Source organism: Cyclopterus lumpus, chromosome 11 (assembly GCF_009769545.1).
Source record: "Cyclopterus lumpus isolate fCycLum1 chromosome 11, fCycLum1.pri, whole genome shotgun sequence".
Taxonomy (NCBI): Eukaryota; Metazoa; Chordata; class Actinopteri; order Perciformes; family Cyclopteridae; genus Cyclopterus; species Cyclopterus lumpus.
The window spans coordinates 10644946-10668365 of record NC_046976.1 but is presented as its reverse complement, the minus strand read 5'-3'; the positions used below and the strand labels follow the sequence as shown (position 1 = coordinate 10668365).

At 41.0% G+C, this 23420-nt stretch overlaps 2 protein-coding genes across 2 annotated transcripts; both read right to left on the bottom strand.

Moving 5' to 3' along the window:
* Window positions 1-1083: 1083 nt before the first annotated feature.
* Window positions 1084-5596, bottom strand: imp4 (IMP U3 small nucleolar ribonucleoprotein 4). The gene is made up of 9 exons (XM_034546058.1): window positions 5484-5596; window positions 4883-4991; window positions 4692-4775; window positions 4463-4572; window positions 3746-3878; window positions 2829-2983; window positions 2645-2739; window positions 2483-2556; window positions 1084-1477 (listed from the first exon to the last, which is right to left on the bottom strand). Exons 1-9 carry the CDS (start codon window positions 5484-5486, stop codon window positions 1365-1367), a joined length of 876 nt encoding a protein of 291 aa, XP_034401949.1. The 5' UTR covers window positions 5487-5596; the 3' UTR covers window positions 1084-1364.
* A 5171-nt stretch (window positions 5597-10767) lies between these two features.
* Window positions 10768-12306, bottom strand: cfap300 (cilia and flagella associated protein 300). The gene is made up of 7 exons (XM_034545742.1): window positions 12197-12306; window positions 12021-12102; window positions 11791-11860; window positions 11506-11663; window positions 11248-11420; window positions 11043-11109; window positions 10768-10899 (listed from the first exon to the last, which is right to left on the bottom strand). The coding sequence occupies exons 1-7, from the start codon at window positions 12304-12306 to the stop codon at window positions 10768-10770; spliced, it is 792 nt and encodes a 263-aa protein (XP_034401633.1).
* Window positions 12307-23420: the final 11114 nt, after the last annotated feature.

Below are 23420 nucleotides of genomic sequence, written 5' to 3'. Positions count from 1 at the left end.
AAAAGTTAAAGCCAACAAAATATTCCAGTTGATGTAGCTGGTTGAGGAAATATGGCGCTTATGTTATTTTCTAATCAAATGCACACCTTTATTTGATAGTTTAAAGAGATGCAAAAATGTGTATCTGTTGAGGATTAAATTAGCTCACTTGACTAACTTATTAATTTATTTGTTTCAATAAAGTTCTTTGGACTGTACATTGACTTTGGTCTCTTTTTGTCTCAAATATTCCCATCAATCAAAATGCCCTTTTCACAGCAGCCATTTGACTTGTCAGTGCAGGTAAACACAGGTGTAGAGCGGTGCACCAGAGTGACGTGCAACATTGAAATGACCGTAACTCCTCGACCTTTTTTATGCTATCGACGTAATTCCAGATACTGACCGCAAAGAAGCAGAGCTTCGTACATTACGGTAATGGTAAAACAGTGGCAAACACAGGTGTAGTTAATATTATTATGACCTTGTTCCATTGAGGCCTTGGGACTGTGCATGTTGGCTCAGGAGTGGCCGTGACACACAAATTAGATGATCAATTACACCTGTTGACCCTGCTGAGACGCTCAAAATGGCTGCTGTGAAAAGGGTCCATACCGCGTAATGTTTGACATTTAAAGTGACAGGCTTCTATTGCAGAGCGTTGAAATCAGATGTCCAAAAAAATAAGTAACATACCCAAGGAATTTATGTTCATAACGTAATGAAAAGAGTTCATATCGAAGGCAGTAATCCATTTATCAAAATTGTGGTATTAAAAATGCTCTAACTCATAATATAAAATTGAAAGATGGACCACAATCATGACCTGATCTTGTCAGCAGTTTAAATTATTAGTACACAATGGGAGAACCAACAAAGGGCTCATCATGTAACGGCAGGCAGTCATTTTAAGTAACTCAAACTGGTAATTCAAATCTTACAGAAGACAAGGTACGATACAGATATGAATCACTGTTTTAAGAATGACGTAAATTGATATTTGCTTGTGAAATATTAGACCGCTCAATCCACTGCAGGTTTCACACACTTAAAGTAGATATTCACACATGTGGATAAGTCTGAACACCATTAAGCCAACATGGATCACCAGATACACATTTTATTACAAAATAGCAAAACAGTTATAATACAGTCAGAACCGATGCAATAGATCTTTTGTTAATCAATGGGTTTATCAAAAAAGGCTTAGTTTGAGTTGAAAACTACTGGCACTCAGGATATGATGTAGTTTGACGATGGTAAACCCTTTAATTGAACAAATTCTAGTTCTATAAGATTTGGTATGCAAACAAACAAAAACTAATGTCTAAACTCCAGATGATATTTATAAAAACAGCAACAGTTTGGTTGTACTTTATTAGTTCCTATTGCACACTGAGGAACCTCCTCTTCTTGGCTGTGTGCGTGAACGCGTGGTGACGCCACTCCACATCCGCGGTGCCCTCGTTCTCCAGGGTGCCGAGTTTGATCATATACACTGAGCAGAAGGACACATGTCAACGTTTCACACATCCCAGAACAAAAGGCGTTCAGAACAGAACAATTGCTAAAACAACTATTTCCTGAGAACAGGATTCTTCAATATAAGCAGGTTCAACATACCCAGGATTTATTTCAGTTAATCTGGCTCAACTAACCCTGAATCAGGCTATAAGCAGATTCACATACATTTTTTTTTTTTTTTTTTTAAAGGGGCAGTGTTTGCAGCATCCAACCAATCACAAGCATGGACAAGTCTGCTGTCATCAGAGCGGCATGCTTTACAAAAGAGAAAACTATAATATTAAACCAATGCGAAGCCGTTAAACTCAGAACTAAGGCTCATAACATCACTGCTTCATCTCGGGCATGACAGATCGGACTATACTAATGTGTGTATTGCTTTAAATTAGTTGCAATAAAAATAAATGTAAAAACATAATTCAAAGCAGCAAAACATTTTCACACACACACACACACACACGATATGAATATCTAATAAAAAAATATCTAGAGTCAGGCGACAATTTATTGCCAGCCTTACTTTCGACTATGTTGCTTTTAGTGTGGATTCAATTGTTTATTAATGCAGATATTTTTCCCCACATGACATTCACAGCTTTTCGTTTTAATTCTGGGCATTGATTGCCGGGACCGGGTTTAGCCTGGCTTAAACTCAAGGCTGTGTTGAGACCGACAACAAAACAAAGACTTTGTTAAACTGCATAGGGATTAATTCATTCCTTTTAAATATCTGGTCCAAGTTATGAACGGAGTGGGACGTAGCAGTGCTCTCTGGTGGAAGGACCTCACTATTAAATGACATCACTCTATATTTACTCCTTGTAACCCCACAATGCTGTGGAGTGTACGTGTTAATATCTTGCTAGAGTACCACAAGGTTTAACAACCCAACCCCAGCTTCCAGTCTTTGTGCTAAGCTAGGCTAACAGTTCCCGGACCCATCCTTGATATAGAAGGTCAAGAATCTCTTCATACTTACATTTCATCTCAAACCTGGGTCCCACTTCTGTCAGCTCGACGTTCCTGTGGTCCGTCTTCTTGTAGGTGTGATGCCTATAAGAATACAAGTGCATTATTCTGGAGCATCCTTAAAGGCAAAGTCTTTTGGGCATTTGCACTGAGTCGGTCCAGTCGTGCCAACCTGAAAGAGATGAAGTCCTCCTGGTTGGCGAATGTGATGACGCGCCTACTGTCCTCCTTCGGCACCGGAAATAGATACTTGAGGATGTTTGAAACCTGCGCGAGCAGAATGATCAATTAGTTGGAGCCACAAAAAAAGAAACGGTGACAGAGAACATCAACAAAGCCCAGTGTAGCTCACTCACCCTGCTGCCGAGCCGTGAGGAGAAGTTATGGAAGATGAGGTGGGGGTAGGCCTCCGACATGGTGCCTATGTCGGGAACGTCGTGCCTCATCACCACGTTGTACAGCGTGAAGTAAGCCGTGGGTCCAAACGGCAAGTGGCACACCACCATGGCATCTGAAAATATACGGGCATGAAAATCAATTAATCAATCTATCAGATACGCCATGTGTCACTCTGGTTGTCTTTATACTCCGATTACAAGCATTTTTATAAAACATTTTTTGAAATCACATAAAATCTTGTTTTCCTACTCGGAGAAATGTTCGATTGTTCGCCGCGTGGCATTACATCATGGCGCTAAGAAGATGTGCTTGCCCATTGGTTGCCATCTTTAAACCACGGGTTGGCAGGCAGCAACTAAGGCTAAGGGGAATTCCATTATAGTTCCTCCTCTCAGGAGCAATAATGTCCTAAAATTATTCTATGTCTCCTCTCAAGTTCGCTTTGGCGTTCTCGCAGGAACTCTGCCGGGCGTTGTGTGTGTGTGACGTCTGAGCTGGAGGGAAGCAGGCAACAAGCGAGCAAGCTGGGAAACACCCAGAGTCCCTCAGAAAGTACCAGGATATTCTGATGTGGAATTTGTAAAAGAAAGCAAATTTGTAATTTTGGGCTATACAAAATAAACCGAATTGACATTACATATCAGAGCTGTGCTCCCTCTAAATTCTGAGTAGTTTTACTAGACTAATCTCACTGGTATGATCATATCATATAATTAATATTATCATCATTATTTCCCAGATGGAGCTCTTTCATTAGCATTCACTACTAGAAAGCTCTTTTCACTTGTGTAATGGGACTTTCCCAGTACACGCCATTTGATTTTTGAAAGAAAAAAAAAAGTTATAAAACAGACTGAGGTAGACACCAGCGTACCTGGCTTTCCTCGGGTTTCGTGCAGGATCACGAGGTCTGTGACGTTGTTGGCTTTGCAGGCCCTCACCAGCGAGTTGATCTCATGGTTCCCTCTGTTCATGCGCTGGGCTCCGGGGAACATCAGCTTTACCTCCTGTGACCATCACACACACCACATGTTGTTCTCCAATCAGTCAGCTTTGTGATGAAGACAAGACTGATGAAGGAAGTAATTCTGGTCTTGTTGATCAGTAGTTTGTGCTTTTTACTTGTGTTGTCCAAATCAGCATTTAATAAGGTACCACGTGCTCTAGTTTTTCTATACATCTCATTACCCTTTTAAAAAAGACTGTCAAGAAAGAAAGAAACATTTAAAAAACAATCTGGAGTAAACTGCTAATGATAATGTATTTTTTGTTAGGGAATTCTTTTATTATCCATTTACTATTTGATACTTTATTCTTCAGAAATGTCTGCTTGCCTGTGGCCAATAAAATAAAATGTTAGCATGTTCAGAAAGCCTGTAGTGCTATCACAAAAAATAAAAAGACATGCTAGTAATTAATTGGTACTGTGGTAATTGGACAGTCTCCATTTCCTCTAGAATTAGTTTTTTTTAAACTGTTCAAAACATGTCCAGACCCATAGAATAGTGTGTATAGTATATATCAATAGTATATCCCCTCAGGCCAGCTGCTGTCCTCACTGAGCCATTCACTGCAGATAAACTGGTCTGACCTTGGAAAACATCTTGAGTCTGGAGCTGGGGTCTCTGGATGTGGTGACCATTAATTTGGGGTCTTCAACTCCGGCCCACTTGTACTCATCATCCATGTGGGAGCTGACACCTGCAGACAAGACCACCCCCAACAAATCAAAACATGGAAAGGAACACAACGTTGACAAAAAAAAGACAACGTGACGATCGGACAGGATGCTGCTCATAATAACAAACAGGGGCACTAACCTTCGGCCCCTTCGTCGTCGTACTCCAGGAGCTTCTGCAGCTGCAGAGCATCTTTGCGCACCTCGGTTGGAAGGAGACGATTTTCTGCAGAGAGGGAAACAAACACAGCCCGTGTTAACACCGGGATCTTTTACGCTGCCGACCACCCATCGGATCGAAAAGCCGCAGGATGAAAAATTATGCCATCCCACCTTCAAGCGCGCCCTTCAGCTTCTCCTTCTTCTCCTCGATTGTTCGGAGCCGGTCCTCCTGGGCCTTCCTGTACAGGTACTCTCGCCTCAGTCTCACCTCCCGACGAAGCTGCGAAGACGACAACATAATCATCATCATCCTCAACTCAGGCAAAGAGACGCAGGCTCCTACAACGCTACTGCCATTTGGAGAGGGGACATGTGAGCTCGGTTCAGCACTATCAAATTCTGATGTTTGAGTTAATTTTACGCTTTTAATAGATAACATTACACAGGGGCATTTTCAGTCAGCTGGAATCAATCCAAACTTATTTTCACCGCGACACCATGAGGAAAGGCTCAAACTGGTTCTAACGCATGCTAAACGTCCCAGAAGGAGAAACGGAGCGGGTTAACTTCACTGTGTAGCTACACGATACACCTTAAAGAGCCGTTATCAAGTTGTGCAGCAGGACTGTGACGTTTACACTCAATGGGGATATCACGCGCACATTAATTATCAGTAACATCGACACATAGCTAAGCTGCTGATGAAACATTTCACATAGAGTTATTTAAATTACTCGTGTCAATACATTAATACATATTTTTTTTAACTTACCATGATGTTTCTTCAGCTAGTAGCTATCTAGCAGGCGAGCACTACTCACATGGAGGCAGGAGGACATGCGTACAAGAGCGTCCTTCATTGGCTGACAGCAAGAGCCAATGAAATCGCTCGATACTGACTTCTTCTTCTCTAACTTTTAATGGTGGTCGGCAAACAACTTCCGGGTACATTACCGCCCCCATACATTTACATGTGTGTGGGCTCAGCGAACAGCTGGCTCGTCACGTGGTGTCCGACTTGATTCCGACTTGATCGCGACTTGCTCTGACCTCATGCACACGTGGACAACGATAATCTCACGAGAGCGAGAACTATTGCCTTTTTTGAGAGTTTCGCTTCAACAACAGCGCTTGATGAGAAATGGATGAAGGAACATTTGCCAAATATTGAGTTTCGTACTACAAGAGTTTTAGAGTTGTAAAATTAACTCCCGGCTACATCCAGAGTATTTTTCTTCGGCATAACAAACGCACATCAAACCCACGGGACTGCACCGCCCTGCACCGCTCCGGACCAACAACACTGTTCCCACTGGAACGGTTTCTTTACTTTTTAGTTATAGGCTTTCACTTGTAATTCATATTGGTCCACACAAACACTCTCCATCCATTTGATATTGGCCCGGCCCGTCTGCTAAATTGTAAAAGTCATTGTGGCCCCTGAGCCAAAAAGTTTGCCCACCCCTGTCCTAGATGTTCAGCTAACGCAGCGTGCTTATTAATGGGTGCAATGATAATTATGTAAATCTTTTATTCTTATTGTTGGTGTACATGCTTTCTCCAACAGTTAACTAGCTAACGGCGCAGTAACATGGGAGCCAGGGAAGGGACCTCGTCGGGAAACAAGTCAAAATTAGAAACAAGTTTATCCGTTTACAAATTTAAAAATAACGTACATCTCTCTTCTCTTAACAGATACTGTTATTAAAGAGTGCCTCGGACTCGTCATCAGGCCAAAGTGTAACAATGAGCACTTCAGCCAAAGAAAAACTACATCAGATGGATCCTGTTTGCGGTTCAATGTTTGATGGTTCATTGTTGTGTTCTGTTTAGTTATACATGTACACTTTAATTAAATAAAGTGATTTTGATTACTATCTGGGAAGTTCATTCAGTCTTTAGGATACTGGTAACACATTTATAATACTTTAATGGACAATGGTATGTAGTGTACAAAGTAATATAGCATAGTAATAGCAAAGTGTGCTTTCTTAGTACTTTGAATAAGCCAAACGTTGAACTTTTAGTATACTATTACCACAATATTATATTTATAATGTGCAGGGGTAATGTCCTGAAGAGATGTTTTGAGTTCAGCGCAGAAGTGAATGAATTCATGGAAGATGGCAGAATGGATATTTCTGAACTTGATGATCCAAGATGGGTTATGGACGTTGCATTCCTAGTGGACATAACACAGGAGCTGGACATCCTTAACCTGAAGCTCCAGGGCCTGCTCTCATCCATTTCACAACATGCAGACCTCTTGTGGAAGGGATGAAAATGCCTCTGCTGTTGGAAACCTCCTGCAGGAGTTTGATCAGCGTCGTGCTGACTTCAAGGCACACTGTGCCACTTTCCAGCTGTTTGCAGACCCCTTCTCAGATGATGTGGAGTGTCCCAAGTATGTTGCAAATGGAACTTATTGACTTGCAGTGCGACAGGACGACCAGACCTGACAATTTATGAGAGAATTACCTCCATCCTTCTCTGAGCTGACTAAAGTGTCCGGTCGGGTAATGTGCCTTACTGGAAGCACATATCTGTGTGAGAAACCTTTCTCGACTATGAACTTTAATAAATGCAAGTACAGGTCCAGACTTCGTGATGCCCGTCTTGAAGCTGTACTCTGGGTTTCTTCTGCGACCTCAATCAGGGCCAATGAGGCTCAGCTGTGTGAGCAGAAACGCTGCCATGTGGCAAGAAATAGAACAAAGTACAAATGTAGTCAGGATTGCATTTGTTGGTTTGGTGCAATGTTTCAATAAGTAATGTAAAATAATTTAAGGAAAATGTATTTGCACTGTTAAAAACTACTATAAATATGTATAGAAACTGCTTGTTGCGGTTTTTTTGTTAAGTATGATGAAAATGTGTTTTCAAAAATATTGCACTTTCTTGTCGGACTTGAACATTGAAGTGGCCCTCCTATGAGGCGACAACACCACGGCGGCCCCGAGCCACATTGAGTTTCAGGTCCATCAATCATGGCGGCTTCTCCAAGCTGTTTTAACTGTATCTGGCAAATCACACGTTGGCTGGTATACTACAGCTGTATGAACTAAAAATAAAAAAATGTTTTGCTATGAATTAATTGCAATAAATGGATGATAACAATGCCAAAATAACTACGCTCTACAATTGTGTTTTTTGCTTTTGAATGCCTAATTTGAATGTGAAAGTTTAGGAAACCTTGCCAATAACCTGCTGTTCACTTGACTTCACGGGATTGCTCTCACATTGGATAGGTCCTTCACTCCCACCAGGTTGGTGCCCGAGCCCTAATAATACAACTTTTTATAAACTATCTCCAGCAATACATTTCCTATAATCTACTCTGCATCTCCTCTGACTTTTCCTCTTGCCTTAACCCCTAGTGGGAGACATGCTATTGTTTAACTGGGGAAATTCAGTAAGGAGTCACCTGTGCTATTCTGTTGCGCCACAATCATAACACAGCTGTACAAAAATACCCAGTGTTATCCAGATGAGTTGATTTCCATATCCAAATTTCCTCAGAGGTTTGCTGCTCTTTCTTCCATCTAAAAAGAGGCCTTCACTTTAATGAAATAATTAAAGGAGAGTGAATATTGGACTTACATTTGTCATAAACAGGACTCCAGATGAATAATAATGTTGCGACGTAACTGCTGGGTGTGTAAATATAAGCTGTTTTACTATGAATTTTCCGTATGAATTTGACAGGCTATGATACTGCCAATGTTGTCTTTACAACTTGTATCGGCTGCCCCCAAGTGGCAAATTAAGTTATTGGAGGTTTAATTATAGGCGTGCAGTGAGCATGGTGATGCATACATATTTTGAGCTTCAGCCTATATTTTCCCATTGTTATCTCCTCAGGTTGGTCATATTTTAGGGTCTCTGTCATTAAATGACGATAACTAATTACTTTGCTTACTGAGGACTTTCCTCCAATAATGGCATAGTATACAGCCAAATAAGAATAGTGGTTCACCTGTATAGCATCCTCTACCAGTCAATTTGTCAAATTAAATGAACTCTGATTATCTGAAATTTATTGGAAATATATTTGATCATATACATGCATTCTTCATCCATCAATTTTTGCCTCTATTAAAAAAAAACACTCAGCCCACTCAGCCCTCACTGATTTCCATGCATGTACAAATATCTTTAACATAGACTTTAGAGATTGTATAACATGAGTCAGGTTTTATTTCCACTGCTTCTAAATGTTAATTGGTATCAGCTGCAGGTATCCAATCAAAGTCTCAGCCAGGCCATAAGGCGGATGTAGGACACAATATAAATACATTTCGTTTTCCAAGTTTCAATGACAAGTTCTCCTTTTCCAGAATCCAGAGATGTCTCTTTCTCTTGTGTTTTTTTTTAATGTAGTATTCTTTTACACACAGACATTATGCATACAATAACACACATGGTTTATATTAATGCTGTGTTCCAGATTGGGGAGTCTGGTCGCAGACGGATATGGGAAGAGAACTTGGAAATGATTGCTGGCCATAACCTTGAAGCTTCTCTGGGCTTGCACACCTATGAGCTGGCAATGAACCACCTGGGAGATCTGGTTAGTGGACTACACTCCCGTATACTCTACAGCGGTTTCACGTGATACGACTGTCGCCTCAAACCATCCATGTGGACATTTTTTAGCCTCTACACTTTTTGTGTTGTCCTAACCAGACAAATTGACACATTAAAGTAGAATGTGGAGGCAATTTACTTCTCTTTCTTATGTAGACCACTGAGGAGATAACTGGCACATTGATGGGCACCATTGTGCCTTCTTCCCTGGAGAGGGGTCCTTCAAACTTTGTCAGGCTCAACACTGGAGGGATGAAGGTCTGATAACTACTGTGTGTGTGTGTGTGTGTGTGTTCTAGAAAACCAAGTATGAGAAACAGTCACTGGTTGTCTGACTGAATGCATGACTCAATCTGCACGTTCTCTTTCCCTGTTTTTCTTCATGACTCGTCCATCATTCACTGACTTGCTGCCATTTGAGATTACAGCTCGTTGCCCTTTAACTGCTCGTAGGTATTGGAACTGTTGTTGAAATGAAACTGATCAAAGCAATAAACAACAAAATATTCCAGTTGATGTAGCTGGTTGAGGAAATATGGCACTTATGTTATTTTCTAATCAAATGCACACCTCTATTTGATAGTTTAAAGAGATGCAAAAATGTGTATCTGAGGATTAAATTAGCTCACTTGACTGAATTATTTATTTTGTTTCAATAAAGTTCTTTGGACTGTACATTGACTTGGGAATATTTGAGACAAAAAGAGACCAATCAATCAAAAGGCCCTTTTCACAGCAGCCATTTTTACATGTCAGTGCAGGTAAACACAGGTGTAGTTAATAACATTATTATGACCTTGTTCCATTGAGGCCTTGGGACTGTGCATGTTGGCTCAGGAGTGGCCGTGACACACAAATTAGATGATCAATTACACCTGTTGACCCTGCTGAGACGCGTCAAATGGCTGCTGTGAAAAGGGTCCATACCGCGTAATGTTTGACATTTAAAGTGACAGGCTTCTATTGCAGAGCGTTGAAATCAGATGTCAAAATATAATTTAATTTGGACATACCCAAGGAATTTGTTCATAACGTAATGAAAAGAGCATGGAAGAGTTAATATGCAAGGCTGTAATCCATTTATCAAAATTGTGATGTAATTAAAATATTTCTAAATCATAATTCAGAAGTGAAAGATGGACTACAATCATGACCGTATCGTGTGTTCAACGGTTGAGCTTTCTAACATTTAGTTGGAGCAGGATGTTATCAATTCAAATAGGTACACAATGGGAGAACCAACAAAAGGCTCAGCATCATGTAACGGCAGGCAATCATTTTAAGGCTGTCATTTAAAAGCATTTTATTGACACTTAACAAAATAATGAATCCATCTCTTTTTGTAACTCAAACTGGGAATTCATTGTGTACAACTAGTTTCTGAACACGGCTTCCAGTCTGAGCGCACCTATTTCTACATGCTCATGTGCACAAGGAATCTAACAAACTCTACTTCCAGGTCTTCTCTGTCACAATGTGAACTGTCCTACACCGTAGCAGTGGGAGAACAACGTTGCGTGTCGTTTGAAGGGATCCACGATCACATAGGCAAATGTCTGCTCCTCCTCTCGTCTTCCGGGATAACATCGTCCAGACTCATCCTACACAGGATTACAAATGTGTCTAGATAATAAGGACACTTCAAGTAAGCCTCCTGTGTGTGTGACAGAGTGCAGTCCAATTTAATCCAATTGTATTTGTATGCATGCAGCTGGCACAAAGAGGCATTCAACCAGTCACTTACATATGCACAGACTTTAAGGACTGTGGAGACAACGTGGATCTTCTTAGTCTCTGGATCCTTCTGAACACTGCGTATTAAAGTGTAGAAATACAATGTTATTAGATTGTGACATGTCTAATAACCTGATCAATAATAGTTAGTGTTTATATTGCTGTAGGGAATGGATTCAAATGGGGCGGCAATTGCACGGTAAGATTCGGTCCACCTGATCAGGTCTTTGTAGATGTGCTTTGTGGTACTGATGTAAGGATCGATGGTGTCTTCGTACTGACAGAGCTCTCCCCCGACACACAAGTGCTTAAAGAGGAGAAACAGAAACTCTCCTCGCGCCTCCTTCCCAACCACATAGTGGTGCTCAGAGTCCTCTTCCTGCAACATCTGGGAGCACAGAGGGAGACTTGGACTGACTCCATGTCAAATAAGATGGAGACAGACAGACGGGTGAATGAGCAAAGAGAGTGACCTGTCTGAGTTCATCATAGTCGGGGTAGACATCATGAAAGCATTTGACTACATGTCCAGAGGGCCTCACGATCCCACAAGAGTAGATTGGGTCGAACAGCTCCATGGAGACTTTAGTGCACTGCACCGGCTCCACGTCAACAGACACCACCGGCTTGTCTACACAACAAATATACACACACAAGTCAAAAACATTCCGCAGAGATTTGACGGAAAATATTGTCCAGCAGATCAGATCAATTTCCTACTATCAGTAATGAAAGGCTTTCTGGAGGTCATGACATACCAAGAGGCACCCAGGCTCCGGCCTCCGTCTTTCTCAGACTGGATGCCACGTTGGGATCTCTAAAGAAACACTGCATAACACAGAGTGACAGCATATGATTAAACACACAAAGACACGTTATCGGGTCAGACAACCTTGTTTCAGCATCAAGTTCCTCATGTAAAAAAACATGTCGGTTACACTGCATTCTCAAACGGAGCGGTCAGCAACTATTTCATGGCGTGCCTCACCAGTGCAAACGCGTCACTGTTGTACGGGTAAAAGCACTGGTCAAAGCTGTACGACTGAGCTGACATCCTCCCCAGCATGGACCTGGACACACACAGCCAGGAGCTACAGTTACTCACAGAGGGAGGAAAGTTGTCATGGATGTTAAAGTTAGCTAACGTTACATTTCCTACTTCACCATTTCATGAGGAGTTGTAAAATATCCCGGTTCTTTAGGAAGGACAGCTCCTTGCAGGGAAGATGGTTAAAAGAAAAGGTTTGCTCAAACGCCCACTTTTCTCCTGCCATGGTTGAACTCTCTCTTGTTGTTAGCCGACAAAACAAACCGTGAAGACTCACTCGTGTTCGCAGATGAGCGGAGAGACGGCTCGTCTCAGGAGACTCGTGTACTTGTTGCCTAGACAACGGACGCTCTTGGCCAAAAAAGACAAAAAGCGAAGCTGGCGTTAATTAACGGCTTCGTTACATTTGACTTATATTTATATTTGTGTTAGTTTGTGTCGTCTTATGTTCTCAAACCGTATCTGATTTCCTCCATCTGCCGGGTTGAGTAGACGTCCACCTGCAGGACAAGAGCCACGTGTCTTTACTGCCGCCAGAGGGCGCCCTTGTCCTGCTAGTATAGCAGTCAGTCAGATTTGATGTCATAATGTGAGTTAGATCTCCTGCCACGGTGGTGATTAGTTGATATTAAAAGGACAAATGTATCACCATTTATTCAAGAAACAACTGTTGACAAAACAATCTCAACTCAACTGGATGATGACCACTTGACAGTCGAAAGCACCAACATGGAGGAGAGGTCCAGTGACCTTGATTTGAGATTTCTTTTTTATATCTTAGCTGCCTGAAGTGAAGCACAGATTTATCTCCAAGTGTTTTTTACCAACCCCATGCTGTACATTTGCCTCTGATGACTAAATGTTCCCTTGTAAATAAAAAAAAACATGTGCACTTTTTCTCATAACATCCAAAGGGCACTGTGTTTTCTGCACCTTCTCTCCAGTTAAGGAAGATAAGCTGCAGATGCTTCAGTGCTTGTACATCATACAGGTGTTTACCCCCAACACCCCCAACTACTCCTTGTAACTCCCTACAGATTCCTACACATATTATTATTCATCCTGGCTCAAATACTCATTTTCATTCCAAACATTCCAGGATGGTGGAAGATGTTGGACCCTTTTGATCCACATTCCAGTAGAGGACGCCCAGGCCCTGATATTCCCCACGAGGAGAGCCAAGAATATCTGGCGTGGACACCCTGAAGTCATGATCATGTAACCATGTTGTGTTGTCTCTTTACTTTCATTGCCTTTGGTCTTTTCATTTAATGGTTAATTAAAGTTGCAGGATGTAGATGTTAAAATGTAATACTGTCCCTTCTCTGACGGACTAGACTCATGAATTGTATTATGATGTAAGACCATTGTATACCATGAGCCATATTAGACCATCTTCAAAATACTGATGATAATTGGAGAAATAAACTGAATTGTATTTAAATGCTATACTCTCATAATAAAAACAGACAGCCTGGGATAATGTAGTCTGTCTAGACGGGGACAAGCCTCATGCAGAGGATGATGGGCCAAATGTGGGGCCAAATCCAGCTGTTACAGCCCAAAGAGGAGATTGAAGGGGAGAGAAAATTGTGCCAAATTGATGTTTTGATACCGTACAGCCAGGCCTGACATAATTGAGTCAAGTCATTAAAGCAAAAGGTGTATTCCTCATTGTCTGCAGATGGCTATGTGGTAATTGCACTTGATTCATGCTCATTAGATCTCTCAGGATCAAAACAGAAAAACGTGGCCGGCAGGAAGGCGAGGCAAGTGAGAAGATGTAACAGCTCAGGAATGTTTGCTGTCTGTGATCATATGTTTTCATGACAGTTATACAGATTGAATGGCAGATATTGAACCTCTTCCAAATGTTATGTCAAACTTTGTTGAATGATAACAATTGCTTGTTGGGAGCATTTCATATCAGAGCAGCTTTTAGTGTCTGTCCAAATAATCTCCACGGCCAGTTTAAAGGAATAAGCATAGTCGGACACTGAGGTTATGACCTCTGTAAGTTTTCAGGTAACATGGGTACAAGCAAGTATATTTTAACTTATTGCTACTCTTTGCACCACAAGAAGAGAAACGAAAAAACTAGTCCGTATTTTCACGTCTAAATTGTGTATTCTGGGTTTAAAATGTACCTAAAATGTTTCTTTTTTGAGTCTGGTGAGAGTTTTCTGAGAGAGTTCGGCTGTGTTAGGGGGACATTATGTCTTCAGTATTGCTAAGATCCTGCCTCTGGTCCCAAGCTTGAGAGTTGTAAAAAACGTTGAATCAATTATTGGACTTGCAATTAATTATCATTGTTGAATTTATACATGCTGAGAGGCTCAAAAGTGTAAAGCTGTTTGCATAATCAAACTGTCTCGTCATAATATAATAAACTCAGAAAGAGTGTCAAAGTAGTAGATTTATTTGACCCCCAATTGTTATCTTGCCCTTGACCTAACCAAGTAAGTTGTTATACATTGTGTGACAGTAATAGCGTCATAACTAAGCAGGGGGGGAAAAAGTGGCCCGGGAGTTACTGTCAGACCGGCCCACTCAATACGCGACACGTTGCCCACCCAATGCATTGCACGTATCGACCAGTCAGTGGCCTACTTGGACAAATACCCATACACTTAACATTATTTTGGATGATTACAAAGAAATTACATCATATATGTTTTAAAAAAAATAACATTTGGATCCACCAATTTGCCTGGATGGACACATGGAATACAATTATACTGGATATTGTAACACTATACATAGGTAGGTCTAGTTTGCTAGATGAATATGCTTAACTCTGGGCTAGTATCAGATTATAACTACAGAGCCTTAAGGAATGAATGTCAGCAGAGAAAGACCACACAATAAAGAAACTGGAATCAGAGGGTAGGATTAGTATGAACTATATTGTAGAAATGAACATAACATAACATATGATGGGGTGTGAACATCAGTGGTATCAGTAGTGTTGCATGCTGGGTGTGTGATTGTGTGTGTGTAAGGGTAATAAGTTAAGTAACAGAACCTAAACTAACTCTGCCGGCCCAGGTGCATTATAGTCACATGGAAATACAAAACAATATCAGTATACTCATGTGTTATTATTACCTCACTACATGAGTAGTTTTTGCAGCAGCTCACTCTTTGATTTTCTCACTGTCCAGCATCTGTAAAACATCTGTCTGAGTAGCCATCAACATAAAAGCCTCCAGTGTATCTGCTTGCTCTTTTCGATGCAGAGAGTGAGGTGTTCCTTTTGAAAACAGAAGAAGAGGTCTAATGTGTCTGACTTCAGCCTTGTGAAATAATCAAAATCTTGGCCTTCACTTTCTCTGTCATCCTGGCTGCTATCCCTGTCCCTGTCATCTTCAGCCTACATGAGTGGTAAGTAGGGGTTATTGTTAGTATGTTAAACCATTGACACAACACTATCAGCAAACTATGGTAGTGGTATGGTTTGGTATTAGTACCCCAGGTGAAAAAAAGTACACTTAAGTACATTAAATAAGTTTACTAAGTATACTTTTTTGTACTTACCTTTCCACTATTGGTTAGTACACTCAAAGTGTATTAGATAAGTATACTTTAAATACATGTGCTAAATTGAAATACACTATTTTTGTACAATTTTTGAACATTTAGTTAGTAATACTTAAGTAAAATGTCTCTAAAGAAATAGTACTTTTACTTTAATACAATATTATTATACTCTTTACATCCCTGCTTAAAAGTAGACCGTACAATAATATACATTATGCAACCGTTATTGAGAGACAAGAACACAGGGAAAGAGTGGCGCCCAGACTCAGAGCGCAATGGAACAATCTTGCTTGAGTATTTAGATAATGAATGTATCATATCTGAAACTTTACCTCATGATGTCATGGTAAGAGTGAACTTTGCTACTGAGCTCTTTTCATTCTTTTCAGGGTCAGGCATTGCAGGGTGTGGGTCCCAAAGGGAGCTTAGTTATCGTGTCACTCTGCGCTCGGCCCCTGTGTTTGTATGGCATATTGTGATATTTTAGTGTGTGTGATGTCAAAAGGAAATACAGACTTAAACACATTGAACCCCTGGTGTATCTCTTTTAAACAGCTAGGCGTTGTTCGTGTGTTTGTAGTTCACTTGGGGATAAAGTGCCATCTAGCGGTGAGGTTGCAGATAGCAAGCAACAACATGACCCTCCGCTCACCCCTCCCTTTCCAAGCATGTCGAAGAACTACGGTGGCCTTCGGGTAGAAATATATATCTTTAGGATTTATTAAAGTGCAAGGACTTTTATAAATAATTTTAATTTTCATGAATAAATTATTATTATTATTTATTTATTACCAAATTATTTATTTATTACCAAATGTTGTTTAGTGACAGCAAAGTCACTGCTCTATATAGTCATTACTATCTCACTGGAAACAAATCTAACATGTCAACATGTCAATAAATAAAATAACATTTCTTAGTGACGTTTATAAATGATAATAATCAATTGTGAAGACCACAGACATGAGATAGTATCAGGCATTCTTCTGTCCTCCTGTCTGCTGTGTCAGCCAGAAGATCACTTTACAAGAACAAACTAAGATAAACAGACTACAGACAGACAGCTTCAATTTTAGCTTGTTTGTAAAAAATTTAAAATTTAAAATGCTTTTGGCCGATGGTGCTTGTGTAAGCATGGTAGCGGTGGATGAGAACGGACGATTTAATTAGGTTTTATTTTCGTTTACATGTCCATGCTTGTTGAGCAGATTTATTGATAATGTATTGGCTTTTTTGTCTCGCGAATATTTCATTGCAGTAACAATAACGGTTGTAGTTGCTGTCAACTCGAGTATTCTTTACTTCGCCTTCACCTCACTCTCTGTCCACTGACGCATTGTGTGTATGTGCGTGCATCTTTGTGTGTGTTTAGTTGGAGGAGCTTAGCCCGACAGAGAAAGCAATGATATTAAATGACACCAAAACATTTCACAAGAAAAAAGATTTAACAGGAAAAAAAAGTGTTTTATCGTCTTCCCTCTGTAATCCTCTAGTGACCCCTCTGACTTATTTTAGGATCTTACAGAGCGTTGAGTACCACTGGCATAGTGTATGTGTGCATGAATGGGAACATCTGAATGGGAATCAGCAATACCTTGTTATGTCTTCCTCCGAGCACACTCTCTTCTTTTATTTTGGCTGTGAGATATTCTGGGAATCCTGGGAGTCGTGCAGGGACATGCCGAGGAGGAGGAATATGGAGGAGGCGGAGTAGACAAGTGGGATGGAGGTGGAAGGGGCCGCAGGTAGAACAAGATAGATAAGACCCTCAGTGACGTGTCTGTGTTTGATAGCTGTGAGACTGTCTGGTCTGTGTCTCCTCACCAAACTGTGCCTCGGGAACCCAATTCTGCTGCCAGGAACTTTACCTAAAATGTATTGATGGATAACACAGGCTGTGATCAGATAGTGATGGTCTTAAGGTCTCTAAGGGGTCAGTGAGGAGGCTCTTACAGGATTAGTGTTGTGGTTCTGAAGACAAAGAGGTTTCAGCTCTTTAAGTGTCACAGGTCAGGATCATTACATGTAGTTGCATGAGTTTAGACTAATGGATTTTTATTTTTTCATATACATGGTGTTCCAAAAACAACAAACCTATTCTTCTCTCACCAATATTTTGTCGATCCACATGGTTTTGTAGTCATTTGTAGAGATTTGAAAATATGAATTTGCTGTCACCTGAATATCACAAAGTTTCAATACCTTTTGTGTTTTGTGAAGAAGCTCACAAAAAATCTCATTCAACAGTAACCTTTCTTTAATGTAGAGACTTTATGTTGTGCTGAAAAACCCACATCATCAAATTATAATTAGCTCTGAAAACACTGTATGTTTGCTCCCACTTTCCAGTCATCACAAGATGATGTGTTTTGTTCATGAGCACTATGGTTTCTGCTTTAGTCGAGATATACAGTTGGGTGTTATTCTTCTGGAAAATAACAACACAGTGTGTGGATGATAGTGAGTAGGTATCCCATACTTTCTGGGAAGAAAAACATCTGCAAATCACCTCAGCAATAAGTAACACACTTATTGTTGCCAATTATATTAAACCCAAACACTAACATGTTTTTATCAGGTATCCACATTCTTTTGGCCAGATAATGAATCACATGAAGAAACAAACAGAAATATCGTTTTGAATAATGAACACATAACTGAGAGTCACTATGTTTTTATTAGCACTATGTCGTTGTTATTATCTGGAGTCCAAACACTCAATGAACGTGAGAAAGTTGAAGTCATGATAAAGTGCTCTAGTTTTGTTAACATGAGACTGCTAATGCTTTCCATTTAAAAACATGTGACTCAAAACTGCATTTGACATTAACAACACTTTCCATTTCTATCTCTTGAGCTCCGAGGCCATGACTCTCACCCTCTTGACATTTGTGAGACAACCCAAACACTCTGCTTCTCGACATTTCTGTTTAGCCCATTTCTAGCCTGGTCTCCGTGGTAACGGTTCTGCCTGACATGGAACATGATGCTGGATTTTCCGCAGGCGTCCAGGAATGTAATCTCAAGCCTCTGCCAGCCTGTTGTCGCCTCCGAGGAAGACAATCTCGCTGCTGTGACACTCACTGGTAAACAACCAGTACTGCTGCCTCCTGCCTGGACCCAACGCAGGGCTCTGAAGCAACACATGGCCCTGTGGTCATGCTTGTGTTTGTATGCTTATTTAATGCACTCACACACACTTCCTGTAGACAATGAGTCCTATTGTGACTGAGCACAAACCACTGAGGGCAATTTAAAAAACTTGCTGGAGAAAGAAGTTTGAATTAAAGAGAACGTCTTATATTGGCCTAAAATAACACTTAGCAAGCCATTTAAACAATCTTTATTTGACCAGAATTAACATTCACATTTTTTTAAACCATGATAAGTTTATTTAGTGTTGAATATCTGTGGAGATCAGTAGATCTCTTGTGTATCAGTCGTGCAAGTTAGATAGGATAAACAGATAATAATCACAAGAGAGGTGTGGAGCGCTGCTGATGCTGACGCCTCCTTAGGCGCACCGCTGGCCCTCTGCTCCCCGATCTGCGCCAAACACAACAAACCTCATTCCTTCAGGCCAATCCCGCCTCCACGCTGGAAGATATACTCAAAGCTGTATTCGAGTCACGCTGCAATGAGTCATACTTCTTAGGCTATCACTTGATGGGGCAGTATTTTCTTAAATTAAGGATAAAGGGACTCGATACTTTTAGACACTCGCATGAGATGCAAACATACTTTTGTTAGCATGAACGGATTTGTGTAAATAGCGTTTTGTGTTTTTTGTGAATTTCTTTTACTTTATAATATGATGTAGGCAACATTAAATAAAAGTGGGTGATGGTAAAAATCTACGTCATCTTTCTCAACTTTGCTCTTTGTAACCTCAAAGGTCAACGAGGTCGAGACGGTTTATTCTTGGTCAACAACGCAAATTTGCGAGTCAATGTTCACCATAGTTGACACGGTAGAATTTAAGATTGTTTGCCCGCCCCAAGTGTGATTCCATTGAATGGATTTTGTTGCAAAATATTGAAGTTTTAAATACTTGACTGTGCCTTTTTTTAAAGTGGTCCATAGAACAGGCCTGGTGGATGTATTACGCTCCATTAGGAGAGATGAGTACATTCAGTGAATGGATGGATGAGTGTGGGGCTGACAGGCATTGATCGACCACCTCAGGTGGGTCAGTCCCTGTGGAGATGGATGATGGATGGAGCAGCGAGGGGGGCGATGCACCACCTGATGCCTCCTCTTGTCTTTTTGTTTAAAGCAAGGTGATGACATCATAGGCCAGGGAGAGGGTGTGTATTGGAGGGAGAATCTACGAGGAGCGTTTCCTCTCTTCTCCCAGAGGACACACGCATCTCAAATCTGGCTAGATCCTCATACAAGTGTTTCCTTCTCGGTCCAATGTAACTTTTCCTCCCTTGGATGTCAAATAATCTCTCCCCCAAATGAGTCTTCAAATTGACTATTGTTGTTTTCACATAATAAGTTGTGATTTCAACACAGTTTGTACAACCAATCCGTAATATTTTAGACCTTCCATTGAAACACGTCATACAGCAAAGATGTGTATGCACAGCTGCGAGGTACAAAGCAATCAGAAAAACAAGCCTCTGCATCCCACATACTGTAACTTAAACATATGGCAACATAATGTTGGAGGTCTGCACTGAATTAGACAAAGACGCACCTCAAAGCACTGACTTTGTTTCATAGTGTGTAACTTTTGGCACAGGCAATATCATGCAGTTTAAATCTAAGTAATACAATATCAATATCATTTTGAAGGGATTTATAGGGATTGCTATCCGAATGATAAAGGCGGCGTGATTTTCATTATGTGTGTGAGTGTTTTCCTGTGTGGAGTTGTTAGTGTTTAAGGAAAGCTTGGCACGGTGTTGGGTGTAATGCTAATGCTTTCATTTTACAGCAAAGTGATGAAATCACTATCAATGAAAATGTAATTGTTAATCCTTGGCATTGAATGACAAATATGTAATGTGTAGTCTTGGAATGATGCCTAAACTGTGATGTTAAGTGACACAAAAATAAACATCAGTGTAACTAGGGATGTTAGTTATTAAGTCTTGAACATCACGCTGACTGGCTAATACTTGATACTCACTAAAATTTCATCTGCTGAGCTTGTTATTCATGAATCTCATCAAACTAAACTTAATTTTGCTGACTTGAATGACGTTTAGAGAGTTTAAGCAATTCAGTTTTTCCTATGAATCTTTCACTTCTCAGTCAGCAATAATCAATCTGCAAGTCAGTGGTTTCACAATTGATTTGAATCATTTGAGACAAGACATGCGAGGGTGGCAGCGGCGACAGACGGATCTTTACTTACATCCTGCCGAGCAATCAATTTCATAATCACATGATGGTGAATGTGTTTGACGTTGACATTTCTCCAGGTTTCTATCCATAATGATGTCATATATTTAATAGTTACCATTTTAAAGAAAAAATGTTTCGCAACTGAAATTACATTTTCATATTTATTATAATGCTGCTTGGAATACACTTAACATTAAGTCACAACAGACAACAGACAACATTCAACTAAAGCACAATTTACATTTTGATGCACTCACAGCACTTTAAAGAAGCAATACACAACAATAAAGCAGCAAACAATTACAATCTATGTAAAGAGACGAAAGGCCACTGACATGCTCTCAATCTTGTATAACAGAAAAACAGAGTTTACGGGGTCATATTTGATGCTACACAGTGCACACAAACACGCGTGCGCGTATGTGTGTGTGCGCACACACACACACACACACACACACACACACACACACACACACACACACCGTGTATCTCTAATGTTTTTACTAAGTTGTTACCATCATCGTCATTTTTAGGAATTGACCAAACCTCTTAGCTTAGTTTCAAATCTGTTAACCTCTACTTTATAGGGACGTTCCCATCCATGCAGTTATTTAGTGAGTCCTATTCTTATCTACACTGACTGAGGGACAGGTGTTTTGTCTTTATTCTGAACAAAAGCAAACACAGATTCCCCCAAAGCATTGAGAGCTGTTTTACTCAACATGGGAAGGAATTTGAGCCAGAAACTGACCTGAGTGGGAGGATTACAGAGAGAAAGGGGACTTGTTTAGATGTATTTCATAGTCCACCCTATGAAGTTGTTGGTGTTGGGGTTATTTTGTTTAAGGCATGCGGCCTCCAATCAAAAGTACACCGACTGCTATCAGCAAAATGCCATAACTCCAGCTGCAGAAAAGAAAGAACAAACAGTACCATGACAATTCTGATAGTCTCCCACATGTGTGTGCTTCTCTTCAACGCTAACTACCATGTGGGTGCGTTTCCATACACCTGCTTCTAACGGAGTAAGAAAAAACGAGAACAATTGTTGATGGACTCTGCACGCACATTCTTGTTTACCAGCGGCTGCAGTCGTCCCGCATGTTCCTGGAACAGGAAATGCACCAGATGGCTGGATATGGACATGTGTCCACTCCTCCATTGGGTCAGGAGAGGAGACCTCCACTCTGACACGGTGCAGCTGGGATTGCCGGTCTTGCTGCCTAGCATCATTGGGAGGATTGTGATGCAATAATCAGGAGAAAGAGAGGGATTGTTCCTCTGGTGTGAGTGTGTGTGTCTGTCTGTTTGTATGTGTATGCATGCGTGTTTGTGGCCCACACCATGTGTCTGTCAAGTCCAAACTCAATGTTAGATTATTCTTTCTAAAGTTCCTTTACTAAACACATTTACAGTCCTTTGATACAAATGCATCTGTAAATGCGCACAACTGTCTTGTTTGTGCATGCAAGCGTGTGTTTGTTGCTTTTCACTGCGGTTCCACCCTCTGAGGGTTCTTTGTGCATGTATAGGCTCCATTGTTGCCATGTGTGTCCTCAGCCTCCACAGTTCAGTCTATTTTCGGAGAACTTACCTCACAAACGGAAGCACCGCTGATCCGATATCTGGTTCCCTTTATCTGCTGCTGCCCTGAAGTATTACAAGTCCTGGTTAAACATCTGGAGGGCCGGTTAAGACCTGAGTCATCACAGGGTGGGTCGGGCTGGCGAGTGTATATACCAAATGTACACCCATTGTAATGGTGGTACAAACTGGAACAAACAAGCATGACTGAGACAGGGGAAGAAGATTGTCTTTATTCGTACAGGCAGGGTCAAAACCAGGAGAGCAGTCCGTCCGTCCGTCCGTCCGTCCGTCCGTCCAGGCAGGCAGGCAGGTAGGCAGAAATAGCGACTAACGTAATGCTGGAGAGCTTGGCACAAAAACAATCTGGCAGAGGACAAGTGCAAGTGAGGGGACCTAAGTAGTGAGTGACTAACGAGGGAATGGGCTGCAGGTGAGATGGGCGTGAGGACCAGGTGAAGGGAATGAAGGATGATCAGGTGTGAATGACCGGGTCTGAAAGGACAAGAGAGTTAATTAAACCATAAAACAGAATGAAAGCAACTAATAAGACGGGGAATTCCTGACACCCATACATAAGTCTTACGACACAACGCCTACAGATCTTGTGAAACAGACATCCATGATTCACTCTCCTCGTCTTTACTGATGAATTGGAAATGAATCACTTACACTCCCTCATCTGGTGACTTCCTCCTCTGATTCAGGGGTGTTATGACGGTCCACACACACACACACACACAAACACACACACACACACACACACACACTTTCTCCTAAAGATGTCTACAATCAACCTCTTGTGCATTTACCGGCCATGAAACATCATGGCCTTCTCTACATGACTCATTTGCTGCCAGT

Excerpts from the sequence above, each read along its gene's own strand:
- imp4 (XM_034546058.1), bottom strand. Across the intron at positions 2,740-2,828 it reads CCTCACGGCTCGGCAGCAGG|GTTTCAAACATCCTCAAGTA; the intron begins GTGAGTGAGCTA and ends CTGCTCGCGCAG. Across the intron at positions 2,557-2,644 it reads GAGGACTTCATCTCTTTCAG|GCATCACACCTACAAGAAGA; the intron begins GTTGGCACGACT and ends GTATTCTTATAG.
- cfap300 (XM_034545742.1), bottom strand. The coding sequence starts at position 12,306 with ATGGCAGGAGAAAAGTGGGCGTTTGAGCAAACCTTTTCTTTTAACCAT. Across the intron at positions 12,103-12,196 it reads TTACAACTCCTCATGAAATG|GTCCATGCTGGGGAGGATGT; the intron begins GTGAAGTAGGAA and ends GTGTGTGTCCAG. Across the intron at positions 11,421-11,505 it reads ACTATGATGAACTCAGACAG|ATGTTGCAGGAAGAGGACTC; the intron begins GTCACTCTCTTT and ends CTGTGCTCCCAG.